The sequence below is a fragment of the Furipterus horrens genome, unplaced genomic scaffold (assembly GCF_987537825.1).
Source record: "Furipterus horrens unplaced genomic scaffold, mFurHor1.1.pri manual_scaffold_4, whole genome shotgun sequence".
Classification (NCBI taxonomy): Eukaryota; Metazoa; Chordata; class Mammalia; order Chiroptera; family Furipteridae; genus Furipterus; species Furipterus horrens.
Window position 1 is genome coordinate 202,619,333 of NW_028327174.1, and position 25,297 is coordinate 202,644,629.

The following is a 25,297-nucleotide window of genomic DNA, read 5'->3' on the forward strand; positions in this document are numbered from 1 at the left end:
GGAACATTCTGCGAAATAACTGAACCGTGCTCTGCAGGAAGGGCAGTGCCACGCAGGACGGAGGCTGGGAGGCTGTCCCAGAATAAAGAGACCAAAGAGAACAACCCAAAGTGCAGGGTGGGGTTCTGAACTCAATACTGGGTCGCGGACACATGTGTTACAGGGGACAAGGCTGAGACGGCTGGGGGCGTGCGCGTGGGCCTGCGCCTCACGTGACAACACGCGTTGGGTCCTTGTAAGAGATCGCCCTTGTTTGTAAGGAATGCTCGTACTTGGGGGGGAAGGGCACACTAGCTGCTCTTGGAAGGTTCAGGAAAAGTATAAATGATAAAGCAAACGTGGCGTGTTCTCGCCAGGGAGCGAGAGAAAGGCACGCAGGATGCTCCGCACTTGAAATTTTCCTGTAAATCTAAAATGACTGCAAATCAAAGTGCTTTTTAAAAAGAATAGACAGAGGACGTTGTTACCCCAATAAATTCAATTAAAAATAGGGAGAGGAACACCAGCATCGTCTTGAGGTGAAGAAAGGTTTCCTTAAACAAAATCTAAAAACCACGAGTGATAGAGAAGAAAATCAATAAACTTGACTACATCAAAACTGCCTTAAGGAAGCGAAGGCTGCAGTCGGGGAGGACACCTGCACATGCCCCGACCGAAGGCCCGCTCGGAGGGCGGGGAGCTCGTGAGAAGTCGTAAGGACAGGCAGATGTGTCACTAGGGAAAGTGGAAGCGACTGAAACAGCCCCTTCGCGGGGTGCCGTCCCAATGCTGCGGCCACGGGAAGGTGCCCAACGCCACCCCATGTTCAGGGTGTCACGGTAACACCACCCCGAGAGATTGGGCGTGTGAGCCACAGGTGCTCAGCAATGCGACGGTCCCATGTCCCGTGTCCTGCAAGGAGGAAGTAGACCCGCGAAAGGCTGAGGAGAAGGAAGGCCCGTCAGAAACAGACCAAGAGGTGACAGAGAGACGGGCGTGAACAGGCAGAGGCTTTAATCCAGCTGAAAACCATGATCAGAAAAAAATTTTTTTTAATCTAAAACTGGGACCTCAGTGGGGAGAAGTGGAAAGGGTAACTAAGAACAAAATGGAACTGCAGGGAAAAAATCAGGGAACAAGAAGAGAGAGTAACAGAAACGGTTCGCTCGAAAGCCTGGACAGGGAACAGGCTGCCCACTGAGCAGCAAACAGGGCCTCCGGGACCAAAGCAGGTTCACTGGGGCTCGCGGAGGGGCCCGAAGACACTCGAAGTCCTAACGGTGCGAACGCTCGGGTCCCGAGGGCTTGGCAGCCCTGCGGCGGACAAACCCCGTGAAACCGTCCGGAGCCGCTCACAGCTCACCCAGAGTTAAACCAGCCTGGAAGGCAAGTGAGACACACACACAGAGCAGCAGAGGAGAAGGGCTAACGTTTCCTGTGAGAGAGAAAACACGCAACCCGGAAGACAAGAGAATAACGCGCACTGAAGGAAAAAAATAACCGTCAAGCCAGAATGCTGTGCCCAGCAAACACGCCCTTCTGGAGCGGTGGCACCAACGGTGTGATGGGTGGCTTCATCTTACTGACCATCAGTTATACTTCAAGCGATCGTTTTTCAGGTGAGAATAACAACCTTTTCGACAGGTTTTCAGAATTCCTTACTCGTCCATCAACAGGGTGGTCAGAAACACTGGAAGAAATTCTTTGAGCGGAGGCAACGTGGCACCGGGTGGAGACGCCCGCCTACACGAAGCACGCAGGACAAGGTGAGGCTGTGAGTTCAACACGAGAGCATTGTTCATATTTCTAACGCCTTCCCAAGAAAACCGGACATCCGCATTACAATAAACAGTACGGGTCTTGAGCCGCACCTCACAACTTCTACAAAAAGTAACTCAAAATGAGCCGGAGACTCAATGTAACCTAAGCCATCAAACATCTAGAAGGGAACACGGGGGAAAAAAACCCATCTCTTGTTAGGTAAAGACCTAAACACAACACCAAAGCATGACCTACGAAGAAATGAGCAACCATCTAACTTCATCAGAACTTAAAGAGACAACTGCAGTCTGGGAGAAGCTGCTTATGAATCACATATCCAACCTAGGACTCTGATCTGCGATATATAAAGAACGCATGATACTCGACAATACTCAACCCTCAAACCATCCAATAAGAAGGGCAAAGGCTGGAAGAGGCCGCTGACCAGGGCAGGTCACAACAGCAGCACGCACACGGAAGATGCCCATCCTTGGACGTGACGGGAAGACAAAACCACCATGACATTCCAGCACGAGAATGGATTAAGATAAAAAGACAAAACCCAGTGTCACGAGAACACAGGAATCCTTGTGCGTGGCTGGTTCTCACACAGTTAAATATACACTCACCACACAACCTGCAATCTCACTCCTGGGGAACGAAAGCTGAAATGCGTGCCGAAGCCTGGGCACGGGTGCTCGCAGCAGACTCATTCATAATCACGGAGAGCTAGAAACCTCAACATCCTTTAACTGGCAAATAAACAGCGGTAGAGCCCTACCATGGAATACTCGTCGGCAGCCGTCCGTCTCGAGAGACGATGGTGTAGCTTCTGAAGAGTCTATCTGCACCGCCGAGAATGGCTGTGCAGTCCGACTCGGGAGTGACACGGTATCTGTCTCCTCCCGTGTTGAATCGACATCTTGCGATGACGCTGGAGTGTCCTCTCCAGTGAAGCTGAAGCTACAGAGCCTGGGCAGGGTGATATGGAGGGTCTGCTGTTGCCCATGCAGCAGACCCCCCCTCTCTTCGCAGCTGAAGGGTCCAAGGGAAAGACGGAGTCAATACAGCTTGGCTTCAGGTGCGCCGCAGGAGTTGCCGGTGTTGACTACAACGTCAAACCGCCTTAGGGACTCCGGCTCCGGATTTTCTGTCGGGGTTTACTCCCTTAGCCTTTCCCCTGAAGAGGTATGCCGCAAGGCAGCGGAGGTTTTTTGGAGTCAGAGTTTTCCTTCTCTGATGTGCCCTGACTGGAAGATCGAACCAGCGACACTTAGCTCGCAGGCCGACGCTCAATCCACTGAGCCAAACCAGCCAGGGGCCCATGGAATACTACTCACCAATAAAAAAAAAAAAAAAAAACAAAAACGAATTCACACAACAACATGAATGGATCTCAACTGCTTTCCAACTCAAAAGGCCACGGACTCTGACTCCATGTACATGATGGACACCAGACCAGTGATGGGCAGGAGTCAGCCGGAGGGGGAAGAAGTGACCGCAGAGGGGCTGACTGATGAAGGGGCTTTCAGGCCGACGACACTGTTCTGTGTCCTCCAGGCTGTGGGGGTGACCCCATGACTGTGACTGGACTCAGAAAACTGGATAGCCAAGAGTAAATTTTGCTGTGGTTAACATTTTTAAGCGACTAAAATGGTAAAAAAGATAATTAGCTATTTCAAATAAAAATACTACCACATCATAAGGCTCATACTATAATAGAACCATTGCGCCAAGGACCAGAATGGGGAATGGAGACACAGGCTGGAAGACCCTGAAGTTACATGGTGGGATGGGATTGAGAAACCGCCTCGGGAGAAGCTAGGGAGGCGCGAGCCAACCCAACGCAGCCAAGGCGTGACGGGGGCCGCCGTTGGGGAAGTCAGCGGCGGGGCTGGACGGACGCTACAGAAAAGTCAATCCAGAAAGCGCCGGAAACGAGAAAACGAAGGCAGCGACAAAGCCCACGCCAGCGAGACGGCAGCCTTGGGCCTCGCCTCATTGAAACGGACTCAGGGGACAGACTCGGGGGACAGACAAGACAGACTGTCAGACTGGATAGAAATGCACATCTCCGCCATGGGCGTCTGTGAGACACGTACTCCGAGGCTCAGCGGGTTTAAGGAAATGGGGGGAACAGCCAAGGCCACGGAACACTGGCTGCATGGAAGCCGGGGTGGCTGTTATTAAGGCCAAAGCAGATAAAAAGTGGGTCAGGGCTGCCAAAGACACACACGCCACGGGTGGGGCAAAACGGAGAACCCCACGGTAACAGGCCGTCACTCAGAAGCCCCCGCGGGGGGCAACAGAGCTGCGGCCCCAGAGGCCTCGCTGCCAAACCAGTGCCGCCCAGCACGCGGGAATTAACGAGCACCAACCCAGTACGAAGTCTTTCAAAAGGAAAGACCCGCCCCGGCCTGACACCCAAACCAGATGAAGGCAATCTTTGGAAACTGCAGATAATTAGCCTCCTCCAGCACGGACGCAGAACTCCTTAGGGAAACATTAACACGAGGAATCCAGCAGCGCAGAGGAAGTACATAACTCGGCGGCTGGGCAGGGTCTATCCCTGGAATGCAAGGACGGTTCAACAACTTGAAAATTCACGGAGACAATTCACCACCTTAGTAAAGTTAAGGCGAACACCCACATAATCATGTGCCGGGGTGAACAAAAGACACAATAAAATTCAAACCTCTTTCTTGATTAAAATGGAAAGAAAACTAGCGACCCGTCTGGCAGCTCTCCTGTGGCCACGTGACCTGCACGCGGATGGTGACAGCAGCCTCGCACGGTGGGGCACAGTGACAATACCCCCCACACCGCAGCCACCCACAGCTGGGCGAGGCCAGAGCAGCCAAGAGCACCGAGGAGCCAGGCTTCGAGCCACGTGGGTGAATCTCAAGACACGGTCACTGAGAAGTGAAACCCAAGGCTGTCCTGTATGAACTCACACGCAGAGGTTCTAGAAAGGGCAGGAGCTCCGGTGGCAGAAAGCAGCGGGGGGTGCAGGGCACGTGAATGGGGAACCTTCTAGGGGAGCAAAGCGCTCTGGGTCGTGATCGTGGCCAGAGCTGGGCTGACGACCGTTATCGAACATGTCACCGGCACACCTGAAGTCGGCATGTTTCACTCCCAACACACGGAGAAGCGGCAGGGAGGACGCAGGCAGGACCGGGCCGCACGGCACTGAGTCCCAGACGTACCTACTGCGAGGGATGCCGCCGGACTCTGCACACGGGCCGTCCCAGAACAGCCAAGGGGGGCAGGGAGGCGGGGAGGAGTGCAGACGGAGCTGCCTGCGTGGGGTGAGGGGGTCGGGCGCACGCTGATGGCCAGCGGGGCCTCCCCCCGAGGCTCACACGGGGGGTTTACGGGCACCCCGTTCAGGTACGGAAATTATCCCTCAGGAACCTGGTTTAAGAACTCGCAGGACGTCCAGGGCTTTGAGGCTCAAACGTGACACCGTACCTGCCTCACGCCAGCAGAGGAGGACCAGCGGCCTGGGACGTCACGCCCGCTGGCCCTCAGGGCAGCCTCCTGGGTGTTTGGGGGAACAGACGCACCAGGACAGGCACCTCCTTCACCCCTAGGTGCTGCTGGGGTGTTACCTTATTTCTTTAAAACATTTTATTTATTTATTTTTAGAGAGAGGAGAAGGGAGGGAGAAAGAGGAAGAGAAACACTGATATGCAACCCCCAACCGGGGACCTGGCCCTCAACCCAGGCACGTGCCCTGCCTGGGAATGGAACCGGCGACCTTTCAGTTCCCAGGCTGGCGCTCCATCCACTGAGCCGCACCAGCCAGGGCTGGGGCGTTATTTTAAAAGGGAAGTTACAGTCCCCTCCCCGGACGTACCCTGCCCTTCCCCCGACGTGGGTCCCAGCCAGCCAGGTCAGGGACAAACGGGCCCCTGGCTCCAGGGCCCCACTAGGGGTTGGGTTGGGCTCTAGCAGTGCGACACTGGCCCAGGAAGCAGTGTAGGGGGATGGGGGCGGGGGGATTCAAAAACAAAACCTAATCCCTTCTCTCTGGGACCACAAGTGACAACCTTGAGTTCTGAGCCTGGGGCAGTGTGGCCGCCTCAGACAGGCATCCTGTCCCCTGAGCAGGCAGGAGGTCCTGCTGGAGGGGCCGCACCTGCGGGCTAGGCCCTGCCCCAGAGGTGTGGCTGACCTCAGCAGCACTGACCTCGGAGGTGGCCGGAGGGGCCCAGCCGGGGCAGGGCTCGTACACGCTCCCTGCCTGCTGCTGCAGCGCGCAGGGCACAGGGTGGACGGGAACAACTGGGCTCTCGCTGTGTGTGCCGTGTCAGGACGCTAGGACGGCTGGGCCGAGGCGCGACATTCCCAAGGGTGCAGCCCTGCCCAGGTCCCCGGGCCTGACGCTCACACCTGAGCTGCCTGCCCGCGGAGTGCCTCGTGAGGGACAGTGGGCTGACCCAGGGAGCTGGCTGTGCCCCGAGGCGGAGCGAGACCACACAGGGACACCAGGAGCATCCTGGCGTGTCAGCGCGGCGCCCCCAGAACGGGTCAACGTGGCGGCCCACGGCCAGTGTCTGAAGAGGGAGGCGTGCATTTGTGCAGACGTCCACGGGGCTGACGTCTGCCTTCCGATACACCTGCCTCAGCGGGGCCAGGGGACGCTGCCTGCAGTCCAGGCACACAGGGGACACTGGCCCAGGGCACGGGGCCAAGGAAGGGGGTCAGACCCTCCCCGCACAGAACGGCGGAGGGGCCCGGGTGGGCGTCCCGTCCCACCGAGCTTGTCAGCTCACCTACCGAGGGGCCGAGGGGCAGCTGGGCTGACAGTGGCCACCAGCCACAACCAAATACTTGTGCAGGGTCCCCAGTGTGAAGGCACTTCGGTCACCACTCCTCGCAGCCTGTGGGTACGCAACGTCCGGGGAGCGTGGAGACCACAGGGGCAGACCCCGTACTGCATCAGGTGCCTGCCCTCCATGTCCACCCGCGCCAGAGCCCACGCTGCCCCCCAGGGCCCCACTGCCTTGACCTGCGGACACCCCACAGCTCTCAAGCCCCAGGAGCTGGAGAGCAGGCTGTCCTGAGCCCCACGAGGGGCCAGGCTCTGAGCCACGCCCTGCAGAGGAGGGGGCACCGTGAGACAGAGCGGGGAGTCCTTGTCAATACCCCACCCCCAGTCAGGGCCTTCCTGGTGGCTCCACTCCTGACATCAACGATAGAAATGACCCGCTGTCCTTTGATGGCGACCTGGACACATCGCTGTGGTGTCTATACACGACAGACGGCGACACGGGACACGGGGTGGGGATGGGGAGAAAAGACCCACAGGTCAGACACAGGCAGGAAACACGTTCAGGCTGCCAGGGTCAGAGACAGTCCTCCTTATCTGTCATATTGAGTTCCTTGATTTCCAAAGCAGCAGGCGGGCACAGAGGCACTGCCAACTGTCCCCATGACTGGGGGTGGGAGGGTGCAGATGGGGTCACGGTGTCCCCGCTTCCAGCCGTGGTTGCTGGTCAAAGACCCCCGAAGGTCACTCAGGCCAACCTCACTCTTGGCAGGGAGGGAAACTGAGGCCAGAAAGGAGAAGGGACTCACAAGTGTCCTTAGAATGTTCTAGATTCCACCAGCCCAGAGAGTCCTGCCCAGCCCTTGTCGAGGAGGGTGGGGGTGGCCCAGGCTGGGGGCAGCAGGCTGCTCAGCCACCAGAGGGGGCATGAGGATGGCCCAGACCTGGCTAAGCCGAGGTGCAGAGGGAGCCTGGGATATGGGGCCAGCACCCGAGGGGCAGGCAGCCTTTGGGGACAGGCCCCTCTCAGCCCGCTCGCCCCCACGGCCCCTCCCCTATTCCCAGCATGCCCAGCGCCCAGTGATGCCAGCGACGTCACTGCCAATAACCTAGATTTTAGCCAAGAAATTACACACCCCCTCCCTGCCCCACTTCTGGGCTCACCGAGCAGAAAGCCCAGACCAGAGCATCCTGGGCCAGCTGGAGGCAGGACCAGCCCCACCCCCGGGCTGCCTCTGGTCCCCCCGCCTCCCAGGGAGGTGGGGGCTCCCCTCGACCCCCAAGACCTGGGTGAGCCCCTGCAGGCCTGCAGCCCTGGCCTCAGGGGACGCACCCCCTTGTCTGAGCACCAGGGTGGGGGCACTGGTGAGAGAAGGCAACTCGAGGCTGCGGGGCAGCTCGGCCTCCCAACCCCCACCCTGGCCTTTCCATGGCCACTGTCCCATTGGCTCCTCTGGAACCCCAAAGACACAGGTGGGCCACCACTGTCCAGGCGAAGGGGGCTCCAGGCTCACCAAGCCAGAGGGGCAGGTGGGTCAGCTCCCAGCTGTCCCCACGCCCAGCCTCTCCCACTCCCCTGAACACACCATGGCCCAAGGCCACATGGGCTGGAGGGAGCGCTGTACAGGGCCGACCCCCGGGGGATGGGCAGCACCATGGGCCACCGGTGAGCAACCCCCCACCTGGGCCCTTGACAGATTCTGCCCTAAACCCCCTACAGGGCCCCATGCCCCTGGTGGCATGAGGACACGGAGTCCTCAGGGACTGAGGGGGCCTGCCCTGGGCCCATGTGGCCTATCCTCCCAGGGAAGGGGGAGCCATGGGAGCTGCCCAGTCTGGGGCTCCACATGGCCCTTCCCCCGCCTCCCCGGTGGCTGCCGGCACGCGGGCAGACTCCCAGAGGTCCCTGCAAAGCCTGAGCCCCGTGGGCCCTCAGAAGGGCCAGGCCACGGCATGCAGGTTTCCTGGTCCTGAACACACCAAAGCCTTCATTCCTGCTGCCACTAAAAAGAAAACCCAAACCCAACAGGGGCGGTGAGCAGGCTGTACCCTGCGGGATTCATGCAAATACGACACTACCCACCGAGATTTAGTAACGACCTCTAGGGAACAGCCATCCCCAACATCCCGAGAGCGACCCAGGCTGGCCAGGTCAGAGCCGAGACCCAGCCTTCTAGTCCTTAACGGCTCCTGGGGACCCCAGCTGTCCCAAGGGCCTGGCTCCCTCTGCCCCCGCCCCCCAGGACTTATGGAGGAGCCCCTGCTGGAGGGAGAGGGGCAGATGAGGGAGAAAGAGGAGAGACTGCAGCAGCTGCGCCATCAGGGCACAAGGACATGGTGGGGCACGGGGAGTACAGAGTCCCCAACTGCCCCTGGGGCCCCAGCACTGCAACATCACTTCCCGCTGGCACACGTGGCCAGATCCAGCACACTGGACATGGGCCCCGCATGCAAATCAGGGCAGGCAGCGGGCCTAGGCACTGAGCCAGTTTTCGGGGAACACAGAAGGCAGGGGGACACCTGATCTGGGGCCCCAACTACGGGACCCTCTGCCCAACAAATCCTGAGCCGTCCCCAGGGACTGTGACGCAGTCTGCCACACCAGGCATCTCAAATGAGGGCATCTCGGGTTTGCAGGTCCCAAGTGGGGGAGCCCCCCTTAACCTGCGGCAGCTCCTTCGGCTCAATGGGCGCTTTCTGTCCTGTCCCTTGGTGCCGAGCCCAGGGAGGAGGCGGCAAACAGGACGAGTCCCGGGGAGTCTCTGGACTTATTGGATGGGTGGAAAGGGCTGAGGTCAATGGGCTGGCCGGGGCACTGGTGGGCCCAGGCACCTCACAGACAGGGACACTGAGGCCTTGAGCAGGTGAGTGACTGGCTCGGGCCACTCAGTCTCCTGTGAGCCCTCTGGCAGGTCCCTGGTCCACTGGGGTCCTCGGTCTCCTCATCTGTCCAATGGGAGACAGGCCCGCTCCTCCATGCTACACTAGCTTCCGGGGGGTTTTGCTCAGCTAAACACCTTCTGCTGGCCTCTCGTCTCGTCCAGGATCAAGTTTAAAGCCCTTAACAGAGGCCCTGCCAGGCCGACCTAGGACCCGTCCTGCCTCAGGTCTGAGCTCCTGCTAGCGCCTGCAGTCGGGGTTGGGGCTCTCCAGTGTCCTGGCCCCCGTCTGCCTGCAGTCCCAGCAGGGCTGGGAGCACCACCGGGAAGGGGTCAGACAGGCCTCGGTCCCCACACGGGCCCGGAGGTCCACCCATGCCTGCCGGCGGGCGGCCACAGCGCGTTACCTGCGTAGCTGCCGGCGGCCTTGACGTACACCTGGCCGTACTGCTCCTCCACCATGGTGTCGTACGCCTCGTCGTCATCCTCCTCCTCGTTGTGGTAGGAGGTGGGGCTGTCGGTGGTGGGCAGGCTGCTGGCCCCCGGGCTGGTCCGCTCCCCCTGAGAGTAGGGCACCTGCTGGATGCTGGGGATGAGGGTGGCCAGGCTGGGCACCCCGTAGTAGGAGACCCGGGGCAGCTTGAGAGGGGCCGTGCCGGCCGCCACCGCGGCGCCGTCCCGGGGCCCGGACTCCAGCGGGCGCTTGGACGCCAGGCCGGGGCCGGGGGCCGGCGGCAGCTCCGTGGCCTCGTGCTTCACGCGGGTCAGCAGCGGGATGGGCACGGAGGGGGACACGGCGTAGGGAGGAACGGGCGCGGCCGGCGGCAGCTGGGCGCAGGGGCTCTGGGGCTCGGAGCTGGCGTCCTCCATGACGGCGGTCTGCGAGTCGCAGTGGGGCGAGCTCACCTTGAACAGGAGGTCGGTGCCGCGCTCCACGATGTGCTGGATCTGCAGGAAGCCCGCCGTGTACATGACCACGAGCTGCTCGCTGGCCGCCATGGTCAGCCGGCCCGTGTAGCAGAAGGACAGGATCTGCTGGAAGCAGGCGGGCGGCACGGTGCCCGGCAGCTCGAAGGCGCTCTTGCTGTTGCCGCTGAAGAGGTCGCGGAAGTAGAGGCTGCTGGCGGCCAGCACCGCCCGGTGGGCCTTGAAGGCCTGGCCCTTGACCACGATGGACACATCGCAGTAGAGGCCCAGCAGGCGCTGCTCGTTGAGGCAGCCGAGCACGGTGTTCCCGAAGTTGGGGATCTCGATGTGCAGCATCTGAGACATGGCGGGCAGGCTCGTGGGCACCTCACAGTCTCAGCACGGGAGCGGCCCGCGTGGGCACATCTGTGGGAGGGGGCGGGGGGAACACCGTGGTCAGCTCCCTGGACGCCCAGCACCCACCTGGAAGGGCAGAGCCCCACGTATCCCCCCAGAACATGCTCTACCCCAGCGTACCCCCCCTGCCAGTTACCCCCAGGCCCCTCCAGCCAGAACTGTCCCCAGGTCTCGGGGCGACCTCGCTCCCATGGGATCCTGGCTGAGCCAACGCTCAGAGCTGCGCAGACGCTCCCAGAGCTGCATGCCCAGGCAGAACAGGCCCCCACACCACCCCTGAGCTGCCCACCCCCCCGAGCACCGGCCCCCCCAGCAGAGAGATTCAGGCCTCCGGCCGGAGACACCCATCTCAGCAGAAGACAGAAGAGAGGCCTGCATCGTGGTGGGGACAGGAGGACGGGAACAGGGCCATCAACCCGAGGCGGCTGGAAGGGGCGAGGGCAGGCACCCACTGGCTCAAACAACTCTCTTCCCCAGAAAAAGTTCGCAGCAAAGAAGCCCCTCACCGCCTTTCCCCAGGGAGGGGCCGGAGCCCAGGGCAAGGGGGACAGCGCTCTAGGGCTCTGCAGGGGGTCTCTTCGGAGGCTCTGGGTGTCTCATTTGTTTTTCCTCTTTTTTTTCTGTAGAGCGGCAGCGCAGGGGCTGGGGTGGGGGCGCCCAGGGAGTGAGCGAGCCGGGAGAACTCTGATGCTCAGGCTCCACCACATCTGCCCCTCTCCCTATCATGCAGAGGGGACCTCCAGGGCCGGGGGGGGTTCCCCCCTCACCGCAAAAGCTGCCGCTGTTAGGGACTGGGCTGCAGAACCAGCTGGGAGCCTGTCGCAGCCTTCCCCCCCCCCAACCCCCAGCTTCCAACACCGGCCAATCCCCACTGGCTCCTTCCAAGCTCAGGTGACCACAGGGGTCATGGGGAGACCGGGGGCGAGGACTGGCCAGGGCTGGGGATGCTGCTGGGTGCCCCAGGGCTGGAGACGGGGCTCCGGCACTGCCGATCCCATGCCTGGTTCCGAGAAGGGGGGCCGGGACGGACGGGCCGGAGAGGGCGCCGGCTCAACTCTGTGCAGCCAGAGCCGCACAAAGGGCCGCTCTGTCCCGCAGGAGGAAAGTGCCGGCGGCCGCGGAGGCGCGAGGGGACCAGCGGAGGGGGGCAGAGCGAGGGCGGAGCACTGGGAACCAAGACGGAGTTGGGCAGGTGGGCGCTGCTGCGGGAGGGCCCGCAGTGCCCCTGCTGCGGAGAAGTTGCCAGCCAGGCCGGGTGGCACCGGCCAGAGGGGGAGACCTACCTTTGGCGGCTGCCGCCGGTAGCCCCACACTGCCCGCTCAGCCTGGCAGGGGCAGGCTTGCCCGCTTGCCGGCCGCCCGCAGCCGCCAGCTGCTCCGGGAATGCAGCAAACAGAGCGGGAGCCCTTGGGGTGGGGAGGGCGCACGGAGCCCGGAGAGGAGGAGGAGGAGGAGGAGGAGGAGAAGCGGGAGGGGGAGGGGGAGGGTGGCAGAGTCTCGGCGCTGGGCTGGGCGGCCGCGGCTCAGCTGCACCCAGCCCGGCTCTCCTGGGCAGCGCTCAGCATCTAAATGAAGAGGCCGGATGCAGACGGACATCCAGGCAGCTCCCGGGAATGAATAGCTGCCTTTGATTTGGGAGCCGAGGCAAATGCCAGCTCCCAGCCCCGGCTTTAAAAACAGTGCAGCGCCGGTGCCAGAGGAATGCGCGGCTCCGGGTGTTGGTACAAGACAGACTTTTGATGACTCACAGCAATGCAAACAAAGATGGCAGAAACACCGTACTGTACGCGGAGAAGCGCTCCGTGGTGCCGCGGCCGCGCGACAGCCCGGGGATTTATAGTGCAGTTTTGCATATGAATTGCCCAGTAAACTGCTGCCCTGCCATCCAGCACAGCCCTGGTGTCAAAGCATTTAAACTATTCCAAACAGTCTGCAGCGCTGGCAGCGCAGCCCGGCGAGGGGGCCAGGGAGGGGGCCGCGGGAGGGCGCGGGGGAGGGGGAGATGGGAGCACCAGGCAGGAACCGGAGAGCCAGGGCCCCGGTGCTCGCTTCACTTTGGGGTCCCAGAGCGGCGGCCCAGCTAGTGCAGCTCCACATCCACGGCCGACTCACCCAGGGTAGTCACCCTGTCCCCTCAACCCCCACCCGGGTCAGAGTTTACGGAAGAGCAACTTCGCGTCGGCCACGGGCCCCCAAAAGGAGCAACCCAGTGCATGATGCACCTGCCCCAGCAGGACAGCAGCAAGGACTCCACCCCCTCCGGGTCACCCCACGGGCCCGGCCTCCCCTGGCCTTTCCTGGGAAGAGAGTGTGTGCACGGCCTGTTCTGCTCTGGGGCACGGGCACCCCCTCCCAGGAGCCAGCCACGACGGCAGGACGGCACGGGCCCTGCAAACCACGGGCCTGCCCAGCCTCAGTCTCCCCACCTGCCACCAACTGTGACCCTAGGAAGAGCATATGCAGCCCTCAAGAAGGGACAAGGCTGAGCCTAGTGGTGGCCGAGGTCGGGTCCCCCGCAGCGATGCATCAGGGCCACCCCCCGGCACTCGCCTGGGCGGCTGGAGCAGGGAGAAGGCAGGGGGACAGGCAGCACCCCCCCACACACACCTGGCGCCTCCCCATCGACACACTGTGGGCTCAGATACAAAGCAGCTGACCGGGGGCCGGGGGCCAGGGGGTAGCAGGGAAATCCAGGTGAGGGGAACCGTGGGGAGCAGCAACCAGCAGAGGCTCCTGGGGGAGGGGGGGGCAGCTCTGTGTCCCCTACACAGGGCTCCTGACAACCGGAGGGTCACACAAGACACAGACTGTGACTGAGGTGTTGGCACCAACGGCCCCACTCAGCTGCTCTGAGCATGGGGTGGGGTACGCGGCTGTACCAGCAAGAGGGTGGGGGCTCAGACCCCCAACACTCTGCGGCCCCGTCTCTGCACGGCCGGGCTCCGGACCCCGGGTGGGCCCTGGCCACCAGCTGGGCAGCGAGCGAGCCGGAACGTCAGGGACTCGGGTGTAGCGGCCTGAGCAGGCCGGGCCCAGCCGGGCCCCACAGTGGACAGGCTTCAGGGCGAGGGCCCTAGCGCCCAGCACATGCAGCTCACACCCCTCCCAGTGTCTGGTCCTCACTGCCCTTGGGGAGCTGCGTCACCCCCTCGTCACCCACACGAGGCCTGTGTCTGCACGACAGCCTGGCCGGCCAGCTTTACCCAGACCCAGGGCGCCCAGCCCTGGGAAGCTCCTTCCAGAAGCCCTGTCAGGCCCCCAGACAGGCTGTGTCACCCCAGTGGCCCCCTTTCCGGGGGCCTTAGTGTGGGGCTTGGGGGCCCCACATGCCCACCCAGCCCCAGAGGGGCCACCCTGGGAAACAGGAACACCCAGAGACGGAGGGACCGCAGGCCTGAGATGGGGAGGGAGAAGTGGGAGAAACCCCAGCCTGGGGGCAGCGCTCAGTGGGGGGCTCAGGACACAGCCGCTCCAGTCCCCCGGGAGCCCTCCCCTCTTCTGGGCTGTGCCCCAGCCCCCGCCGCCTTCAGGCCCCTGCTTCGTGGGCACTGCTGGGGGGCGCACCGCATGCCCTGTGAGCTCAGCAAGAGGGGGGCCGTCTGCCCAAGGCCCAGCAACACCAGCACAGTGGGGAGGGCCCCTAAACGGCCCCTCACAGACACACAGCACCCCCATGGGGAGCCGCCCAGAGCGCAAAATGGGGTCACTTGAGTCCGACAGGGGCATCTTGTGCCATAATTGGGGAGGGGGCACCCAGGCAGGCCGGGGTGCACAGAGGTCAGCAAAGGCGTTCTCTGCACCGGCTCCCCGAGGGCCCCAGCAGCCCAGAGCAGGGCAGGCCAAGTGAGGGGGTCCTGATGCAGAGCAGGGGGCAGCGCGAGGCCCTTGGCACCTGTTCCTTCCGACAGCGGGTCCCGGGTCCCACAGGGCACCACCCCACATGCCAGGCCCGGCCCAGCCGCATCCCATCCACATCCTGTGGCCTCGAGCAGATGACAGGTGCCTAGGAAGCTCCCCCGTCAACTCGGGGTCAGGAGCGCATTTACTGCGGGGTCCGGGGAGACAGTGCTAGCAAACCCTTGGCTGAAGCAGGCACTCCCTCCACCTGGTGAGCTGTCACCTGCCGTGACCTGGAATGGCAGGGCGAGGGTCCAGGTGGGTGTCTCTGTCCTCCCCGCCCCCGCACGCCAGCCTCGGCCCTGAGTTTCAGGGGGCCAGATCCCTCGCCCAGAGAAGGGACCATTCTTGCCCTGGAAGGGGACGGGGCCGTCTGGGTCCCCAGGGATCGGGGACAACTGGCCCTCTTGCCGCCGTGTCCTCATGCCACCTGTGCGGGCGAGGCTGGCGCCCCGCGGCCCGGCCCATGGGAGCCCGACAAGAGCTGGTTTTAGGTTGCTTTCTTAGAAGCCTCGGCTGGGGCGGGAACAAAGCTGAACTTTAGGAGAAAAGAATAAAATAAAGGCTTGGTTTACGCGTCCAGGACCGTGAAAGCGGGACGTGCCAAGCGCCGACCCTTGTGCGGCAGCCAGAGAGAAGGGGGCCGGGGCCTGAGCGGGCGAGGGCGGCAGGGACTGCTGTCTGCCGGGGGGGGGGTGGGAGGGGGCACCTCCTCACCTTCCCCCCCGCCCCTGGGGGCCCTGTCCCGCCCGGGCCTCCTTGTCCCTCTGTGCCTCCGCTTCCCCAGCCCCGGCTTCCCAAGCAAGGCCCCCTATTTCATTCCCCTCTCCACGCTCATGCCCATGAGAGCCAGGCAGAGACCCCGAACTCAGTCGACTGCTGCGGTCCCCAAAGCCGCTGCGCTGCAACCCCCTCCTCAGAAGGCCTTTCAGAAGGGCACCCCTGCTCACACCACAAAGCCAGAGTCCAGCACCCACAGCGGTGCTCCAAGACCACCCCCAAATGAGAAAATGTGGGTGGCTAGGTGGTCTCTTCTCTGTGGACTCTCCGTCCAGACAGCAGGGACGCAGGCCCTGGGGTGGTCAGCCAGAACTCTGCCACCCAGCCCCGCCCCTGCCCAGCACAGCCCCTGCAAGAAGGGGACAGGACCCTGGCCCCAGGCGTGGCGGATGTGCTGCGGGATCAGCCAGGGCTAAAGTCCCAGAAGCCCGGAGGGATGGCCCGCTGCTCCCCGCCCTTGTGCCCACCCCAGATTCCTAACCGCGTCCTGTGGCAAGGGCGCAGGAATGCAGTGTTTAATTTGTGCGGGATCACCACCGGCAAGGGAAAGGGAGGCAAGAGAAATTAAATTAAATAAAATGATTTTGCAGGATTTAATTTTACCAATCTAATAAGAGGTCTGGACCTCAGCAAACGCACTGCCATTAAACACACCCACAGCGGGGGAAGGAGGGAGCAGGTGCACCGGGAACAGTCTGGCAAGAGAAATCAGAGCCCCCCTCGCCACGCCCATCCCCTGCCCCACCTGGGGCCGCCCCTGCCTGGCGGCCAAGCCCTGCCAACTCAGCAGAAGCCAGCCTGGCTACAAGGACGGCTCCCAAAAGTCAAGGAGCTCCCAAGTTTGGGGCAAGGCCCCCGTGGCCACATCCCCAGGACAGTGTCTGGCAGGGAGGCGGCAGGTTCCTCGGTGAGTCAGCATGAACACGCGTGAGCACACAGGGCCGCGGGCACACAGCCAGGCTGCTGCGTGGAGACCGCTGGGCGGGGGGGCCTCGCTGTGGACAGCGGCCTGCAGAGCAATTGCCTTGCTTCTCAACCACGGCGCAGGCTCCAGTTAACAGCCTGCAGGAGGGAAGCTCACGAGCATGCCGGCCCCCGCGCGCTAATGCAGACCAGAGGGGGAGCGGGCAGCGGTGGGCCCTTCGGTGTCAAGGTGCCCGTTCACATGGAGGCTGCCCAGCTCGGGCGTGCCAGGCCCCCGGGGGCGGGCAAGGCACCAACTGGTTCAGGCCGCAGGTTTGCATTAAACTTCTAATGCACCATAAAGCAGAGCGGGGCGACCACCAGCCACACTGCTAATGGCGGCTGGCCACCCCGCGAGCGCCGGGCGGGCAGAAGCAGGGCTCCAGAGCAGGGTCCCGGCTGCCAGAAGCCCCTCCGCACAGTCCCCAGCAAACATCGACCACATCTATTCTGTGCTTGCCCCCCAAACCCCACCCACTGCGGGCAGGTGCAGACAAGGAAACTGAGGCACTCAGAGGGCAAGCTTCTGGCTGAGGCCTCGAGGCTGGGACCTGCACCCATCACCACCCTCCCTGGCTTCCTGTCTTCAACACCCAGCGTCCCCAAGGAGCTTCAGGCGTCAAGAGGGCAAGGACAGACCCCGCAGGACACAGGGACAACTGAGGCCCAGACTGGCCCCTGACTGCTAGGACTCTGCTGCCGGGATAAGAATCCCACCCCAGCCTCTGCACTGGACTGTTCTGGAATCCCCTGGGCGGAGGGAAGGGGGCATATGGATGCTGAAACTTCAGGGCCACCCTGGTCCTGGGCTGGGGCCCCGCCTCTGAACCCCACCCTGGCCCACAGTGCCCCAGCCTGAGAGGCAGAGGTGAGAGGCCCCCGGCCTCCAGCCAGGCACCAGCCGCCTCCGCCCAGACCGCAGCCTGAACGGGCCTCGGGCTAAAAGCCGCTTCTGACTGCACTGACGAATGTTTGCCTGGAAACCTTTTCCCAAGCAGAGAAGGCAGCGCGCCAGAGTCTCAGATTCAGAAATGCGCTCATCAGTGCTTCCCTGGCCGCCCAGGGCTGGTCCTCGGAGAGACCCCAGCTAAGCGTAGGGGCTCTACCATCCAACACCCCCAACCGACCCCAGCCCCGAGCCCCGAGGGCCCCCGGCGACCACCGACAGTCACGGAACCACGGGGCTGGACGCGAGCTGGGGGGCCCCCCCGTCACATGGGGCTGCAGGCCCTGCGTCCCACGGCTCGTGGCCTCTGCAGGAAGCTCTGAGGAGGGACCAGTCAGGGGGTCTTTGGGGCCCGCCTGAGCCCACATCCGGGTGGAAGACGTAGCCCGTGGCTCCCTCTGACATGACGCCACCCGCCGGGCAGACCTGCCTGCCACAAACATGCCAGCCTCCGGCCCTCCACTCAAATGTTCTGACTTGAGCGTGGGTGGGAGTGGGGTGGCGGCTCAGGGCGGGAGCAGGGGCTCAAGGCCCACGCAGAGCCAGCCCGCCCCACGGTGGCCCCCTCCCAGCCACCCTGCCTGAGACCCACCGCGGCCATGAGAAACAGCTCCAGGCTTCCCAAGACTGAGGCAGTGTTTTGAACGGAGCCGACAATCCCTCACCCGTATTTGTAATTTAAATAACGCGAGCTTGAAGAGTGTCTCCCCGGGGCATAGTTTAATAACTTAAAAAGCCAGCTCCACTCCGCGTGCAGACAGCCCCCTCCTCCTCCCTTATCGCTGAGGCAGGGTAACCCCTCAACCCCCTGCGCTCCGTTGTGGGGGCCACTGGAGGGGGGGCTGACGCTCCCCTCTGACGGGCCTGCAGGGGCCAGGAGCAGCTGTGGGGGCTGGGGTCCTGGGAGCGCAGCCCAGGGCCTGGGCCCACGATGGAGGGGCCCCGGGGGCGTGCCCCGGCCTGCCCGGCCACCGGGCTGGCTCTTACCGACAGCCACTCTGTGCACTCCCTCGTTAATATTCATCACTCTCCTCATCTGCATAGCCTGCCATAAATAGTCGAGGTAAGACACAAAGCTCCCCGCATTTCTAATTATGCCTAAAAATCTAATGTAAATCAGCCGGCGCACAAACACCGCACCAGCCGTGGGTGGGGGGCGACGACGCTGAGGCGGGACCACGGCACGCCAGCCCCCACTCCGGGCTCGGCACGGCGGTACGGCTGGCGGAGGCCCACCTGGCCTGGGGCAGGGCAGGGGGGTCCCGGCCACACTGTAGTGGCCCTGAGAGACACCCTCGGCACCCCTGGGACACAGCCACCCCCCCTGCCCCTGCAGCCTGTCTCACCTTCTCTCACGGGGCTCCTTCCCCAGCTGGGACACCCAGCCACCCATCCCGCCCAAGTGCCGGCTCCCAGGCTCCCGTGCTGCGTGAGGGTCCCCCCAGGGCAGGCACTGTCTCCGTCTTCCTGTCCGCCGGGGCCCCAGGGTGTCCCCTGTGGTCCTAGCTGCAGCTGGACCCCAGGGACATGGAGGCAAAGCATCACCGAGTGAGACTGGGGGGTGGGGTGCCACCCCCGGCAGGTGACGTCCCTCCACTCACCCAGCCTCACAGCCGGCCCCGTCCCCATCCCCTCAAACAGGCCCCAAACCCTGGCACTGCTCCCAGGGCCCCCGCGCAGGCAGGACCAGCCTGACTCCCAGTCCACGAACGGGGAGCAGGCTGGCACCCCCACTTCCCCGGGGGGACCCGCAGGAGGCGCAGGCCGAGTGGCACAGGGGTTACCCGCTCTGCCTTTAGAGACGCAGAGATGCCTGCCGGCTGCCCGCATCTGCCTGGCACCGTGCCCAGACCTATTTTTAAGCCCATTTACTAGAAATCCCACAAATTAAAGGAAATACGGATAATGCAGCAGGAATCCTGGGGGCCAAATAAAAGCCGCACAGAAACGTCCTCACGCCGCAGCGTGAGAGTCCTCACCGCAGCCCGGTCTCCCCGCAGCCCCGTGCCCCTGGGGTGCTGGTGTTAAGGAGGGGCAGGGGTCCCGCGCACACCTGACTGATGGCCTGGGGCGGCGGACCCCTCTCCTCTCCCAGAGGCCACTCCTCTGCCTCTTCGGGGCAAGGGCGGGGGTGCCAGGCTGGGATGGGGATCCCCAGCTCCGGCGTTCAGCCTCACCCCCGCTCCCCTGAAGCCCAGAGGTGAGGTCTGCAGACACAGACTCCAGAAACCAAGGCCCGAGGAGGGGACCGGACAGCAGATTTGCCCGGGACCGAGGGGTTCGCTACTCACACCAGAAAGGACCAGGACCCCCAGGACCAGCTGGTTGACCAAGGTGAGGGGTGCAAGGCCTTCAGTGGGTCCCCGAGGATCAGGCCCAGGCATTTGTCCTCAACACGCCCCAAAGGTGCAGGCAGAACAGAGGCAGGCTGGCCAGTGTGCTCCCCTGTAAAAGGCATCGAAGACCAACGGGGCGGGGGGCGGGGTGTGTGTGACCACCTTCGAAGACCCTCAGGAGCTCTGGCACTGTCCTCGCTGGCCCTTGGGCCTCTGGGAGCCCCGCCCCATCTGCTGGTTCCCAACGGCCAGGTGTCTGCTCCCCAGGGGCCCAGGGAGCAGGGCGCTCCCTTCACTCACTCTGAGGTCAGGGACGAGCGCCGGCCACGCCAGTCCCGACACCGCCAGACCAGGCAAGGGCCGGACGAGGTGCCCGGCCAGGCTCCGGACAAGCAGGCAGGGAGTGCGCTCCCGAGATACAGACCAAGGGTGGACTGTCAGGGAGTCACCACACACTTGGGACTGAATCAAGGGTCCCCTGCTGTCCCCTCAGCGTCACAGGGAAGCATGGCCCGACCCGCAACCACGGGACCCCCCGGGGACCACCCCGACACACGCTCCCCCGGCGTCTGTCCCGCTCCCTGAAAACGCGTTCGTTCTGCCCAGGAAAGAGGCAAAGGCCTCCCTCCGCAGACAAGGCAGCCCCGAAGACCCTCGGCGGGGTGTGCCCTGCAGGACGGCGGCTGGTCCAGGGTGAGCCTTGGTCCCCGCCCTCGCAGCCCAGCCGCTGCCCCACCTGCCGGTCCCTGCACTCTGAGTCCAGTCCGTCCCCAACACTCGCTTAGGGCTTGTCCCAACGGCAGCCGACAGGTACCCGAACAGCCCGCGGGCCGAGCCCCCACCGAGTCTCCTCCCAAGTGGGCCCGGGGTGGGGGGGCAGGCCTCGCCTATGCTGACCCTCCTCTTCTGTTTCTGTGGTCTCTGTCCCCTCCCCCCAAGACTGATGTTGCTTCTGGCTGTCGGCCAAGTCCGTCAGTCCATCGGCCTCCTGCGTCACTCCTGTTGGGCCCGTCCCTTTTCTGTGGCGATGACCAGGACCCCCAGGCTGGTCTCGGCCACGCCCTCCGGAGCCCCGAGACCAGGGAGCCGTCAGCGGGGTGGGTGGGGGCATCTCGACTCTCCGGCTTGGTCATTTGTTTGTCTGTTTGTCAAGGAAACAGCTCACATCCCCCTCGAAGGAAGCACCTCTTGGGGACACGGGAGGTGACCAGGGTCCCACGCTCACTTCCGACCTGTGGCTGCCGCCGCGGGTTCTCCGTGTGCCTGGACCCGAGAGGAGCCGTCCTCACGCTGAAGGGTTTCGTGACTCAGTCTCCCAGAGGGCGGTGTCCTCGGGGCCAAGAGGCAGTAAGCAACTTCGTAAACTGAGCAGCTTCAGAAGCCCCAGAACATAGAGCAATGGAACTTCTAGGGTCTTAAGTGAGCATTTCCGGGGGGACCACCGTCAGAGGAGCTGCTGGCTCGAAAGGCATTTCTACAGGGCACCCCAAATTCCTGCAATCAAGGGAGATGCGGGGCCTGCCTGACCGCTTTGTTCACTGACGTTCAAAACACAACTTCCCGTCCTGCCCTGGTTTATAAACCCAGCACGTCTTATTTTCAGTATCGGGACGTTTTTCTTCAGAAGAGAGGCCATCCCGATTTCCCACGCTTCCTACTGTATACGGATCCCATAAGCCAGCATCACTCTTGCACTGTGCTCAAGATCAGGAAAAAATATAAAATTACATACTCAACCATACTGAATAGTTGACAACATGATATCAAAATTAATTGTTAGCCCTGGCCGGGTCGCTCGTGGGTGGGAGCGTCTTCCCGTACACCGAAGGGTCGCGGGTTCGATCCCCAGTCAGGGAGAGTGTGGGAGGCAACCAAATGATGGTTCCCCATCACACTGATGTTTCTCTCTCTCTCTCCCCACAGTCCCCTCTCTCTCAAATCAATAAACACGTCCTCGGATGAGGGTTTTTAAAAAATTATTTTTGTTAGACTTCCATGCATTGTAAAGCATGCTGTTTTAAGTCCTGTCAGATAACTCTAACCAACATCTGTCATCTAAACATGCGTAGCACACACACGAAGCCAAAGCACTCAGCGAAGGAGGCGCTGGGAGAACTTCCTCCACCTGGTCAGGGCCCGGGGAGAAACCCACAGCTGGCCTGGCCTGGCCTGGCCTCAGCACACTGGGGGGACGGGGGGCTTCCCGCTAAGACCAGCCAGCAAGGCGAGGTCGACCTGCCCCAGGGTTCTCGCGAGGGCGACGGGGCAAGAAGACGAAATAAAAGACACACAGTGGGAAAGGAAAACTCTCTCTATCCGTACATGGTCTTACATACGGAAAACTCTGCAGCATCGACCAAAACCCCACCAGGGGACAGAGCGGCTCAGCAAGGTCGCGAGCTGGACGTGCGACATACAACAACCAAATGCAGTTCTACGTGCTTACGAGGGACCACGTCACAGTGAAATTTGGGCAACAATTCCATTTATGATGACATCAAAAAAACCCCATAAAACCTTATGAATACATTAAACCAACATAGTGTGAGACGTAGACTCTGAAAACACCAAACTTTCCTGAAAGGAACTAAAGATCTAAATACGTGGAAAGACGCACATGTCAGGATGGGACCAACCCCCAAATTTATCCGCAGATTCAACACGATCCTAATCCAAGTCCCAGCTGACGTCTTGGCAGAAACCGACAAGCCAACCCTAAAATCCCTGTGGAAAGGCAAGGGGCCCAGAAAGGCCCGAACACTCTCACCCAAGAGCGGAGTTGGAGGCTCACCCCTCCCGCTTTCATCCGCGGCAGAAACCAGGCCGGCGTGTCCCGGGACAAGGACACACCTGGGTCAGGGGCCCAGCGGTGAGAGTTGAGAAGTAAACCAGGGGTCTGCGGTCAAGTCATTCTCAACCAGGTGCCGAGACCACCCCGCGGGCACAGAGCGGTCTTTGCCAAATGCGGTGCTGCACCGAGCGGACACCCACGGGCAAAAGATCGAAGCTGGACCCTGCCCTCAGGCCAGATGCCAAACGTAACTTCTACGACACGAAAAGACTTCACCGTAAGAGCTGAAACTGCATGACTGAGAAGGAAGCGTGGGTCGGATCCCCGTGGCCGTGGCCAGGGTGGAGGACGCTTGGCTATGACCACAGAGGACCAGGCCACAGCGGGGGGAAGGGAGCTCTGAGACAGCATGGGGTCCTGCACGCCCCACCCCGGGGGTGAAAGACGGGCATGGAAAGGAGCATCTGCACCTGGCGCTTCCGACCGGAGCCACGTGTCCAGAGCATGTGAAGAATTCTGACAGCTCAACACAGACAAGTAACGGGCTTTAAAATGGGCTAAGTGCCCTGGCTGGTGTGGCTCAGTGGACGGAACACTGGCCTGTGAACTGAAAGGTTGCTGGTTCGATTCCCAGTCAGGGCACAGGCCTGGGTTGCAGGCCAGGTCCCCAGTTGGGGGCGCACGAGAGGCAACCAGTCAGTTTCTTTCACACATCGATGTCTCTCTCCCTCTCTTTCCCCCTCCCTCCCTGCTCTGTAAAAATAAATAAATAAAATCTTAAAAAATAAAATAAAATGGGCAAAGCACCGAAAGAGACATTCTTCCAAAGGAGACACAACCGTCCCATCGGGACACGCAAATCAAACCACGATGAAATGGCACTTTGCCCCACCTGGAATAACCCAGAATAAAAGCGACAGAATCAAGGTGTTGGGGCGGGTGTGGAGTGCACAGAAAGGGCTGCAGCCGCTTTTAGAAAACCGTCTGGCAGTTCCTCAGAAGGTTAAGCACAGATCTTCCGTGTGACCCACCAATTCCACTCCTAGGTATGTAACCAAGACAAATGCAGACATACACCCACACGGAAGCTCACACATGAAATGTTCGTGGCAGCATTAGTCAGAGAAGCCAGGAGTGCAAACAACCCAATGCCCACCAATGGATGACGGATAAAGAACCGAATCACACTGCCACGTGGAGAAGCCTCACAAAAACACCACGCTCAGTGAGAAACGCCAGACGCCAGAGGCCACGTGGTGTGTGATTCCACTCATAGGAAATGTCCAGAGCAGGCCATTTACAGACGCAAAACAGAGCAGGGGCCGCCTGGGGCTGGGGCGGCGGGGGAGAGGGAAGATGGAGGAAATGGGATGAAGCTGACTGGGCTGCGCACAGCTCTGAATGGGCTAAAACCCACTGAACCGCACAGTGTGGGTGAATTGTACAGTATATGAGTTAGATCTTGTGAGAAACGCTCACAATGAAAACCGGGACACAGGACTGAGCAGCAAAGCAAGGCCTTTATTCACGAGTCTGCAGAGCCGGGCGCACCTCACAGCCAGGAGAATGTGCGCACCAAGCGGACAAAGATGGCTGGTTTTATAGTCTTGGCTTCCCCACCGGGGAATTGCCACGGCAAAGCGAAATTGACCAGCCTCCTTGCCCTAAAGTGAGAGCGCTCCCCCGCCCTAACGCAACTAGCTCCCCCTCCCCTCTCCTCCCAGGTTTCTCCATGACTGGATACTCCGGAGTTACAATCTAAGGCGATTATCTAAACGCCCCTGTTGTGATTTGTGAATATGCTAATGCTGTCAGCTCCCTTCTCAGAGACCCTTTAATTCCATTTGCCCTTTGTTACTAATGACTTTCTCCTGGTTTGGGAGTCACTATGTCCTTGTTTCCTACAATCTCAAAAAAAGCAGTTCCTTAAAAAAAGGTACAGCTACATCAAAATGAAATTTTGAAAAATGTTCAAGGAACCCACAGGAAGGCAGGGGGGAAAAAACCCAGAAATAAACAATAGAAAAAAAGCAAACAGAATAAAAAATAAAATGGCAAACCTAAGTCCTGACACACCAATTAAACGCAAATGGCCTAAATACACTCTCAGGATGGCAGTCTTTTACAGCCGCTTTACCGAGATATAATTCATACACCATGAAACGCACATTCCTTTTCATGGCCAAGTAATACTCCGTCGCAGGGCCGGCCCCCTCTGTTTACCCACTCACGCCGCACTATTCACAACTGCACGTGGTGAGGCACAAAGAAACTGGTGACTCAGACCAGAGGAGGAAGTAACTGGCAGCAAAGAACAAACGGAATTAAATCCTGAATCAGGGGGTCCCTGAGTCAGGTCAACAGCATTACCACACCTACAAGTCAGGAAGTGAGGTTTCCGCAGCTCCGCGCAAATGCTTCTGGGATCAAAGGGGGGAGATACTCAGCACCAAACACCAGGAAATGGGAAAATGTACCTAGACAGCCCAGCAAACAATTTAGAAAATTACTACCCTCAGGTAAATGCTTAGATTGTGACTTCAGAGTATCCAAGCATAAAAAACTGGGCGAAGGGGAGGCGGGGGGCCTACTCCCTTTAGTATAGAACCAGCTTGTTTTTCGTTTGGGTGCGCATACCTTTGCTGCGCACCCAGCTCTGCAGCCCTGTGAATAAACGGAGCCTCGTCTATTGCTGAAGTCCTGTGTCCTGGCGTTCTTATTGTGAGATTTCTCACAACATGAAGCTAGGATTATTTTAAAATACAACATTTTAAAAACCATAAAGCACCTGGGGAGCACTCCCAGCCCCAGGCCAGACCTCACAGCTCATGGTCCCAGCGCCGGGGAAAATAAAGCCTCATTGCTTCT

General features: G+C 61.2%; 1 protein-coding gene across 2 annotated transcripts in view; it reads right to left on the reverse strand.

Annotated features, from left to right (window-relative positions):
* NACC2 (NACC family member 2) overlaps positions 1-25,297 on the reverse strand; it is a 57,751-nt gene that overhangs the window by 12,865 nt on the left and 19,589 nt on the right. Inside the window, exons 1-2 of one of the 2 annotated variants that reach the window (XM_090274961.1) lie at positions 12,000-12,096; positions 9,801-10,725 (exon numbers count right to left, since the gene is read on the reverse strand). In XM_090274961.1, coding sequence (XP_090131087.1) covers positions 9,801-10,665 — 865 coding nt within the window. In that variant the 5' untranslated portion in view covers positions 10,666-10,725; positions 12,000-12,096. Of the gene's footprint in view, positions 1-9,800; positions 10,726-11,999; positions 12,097-25,297 lie in introns of those variants that run through there. The other variant, XM_090274960.1, reaches the window with a different exon arrangement.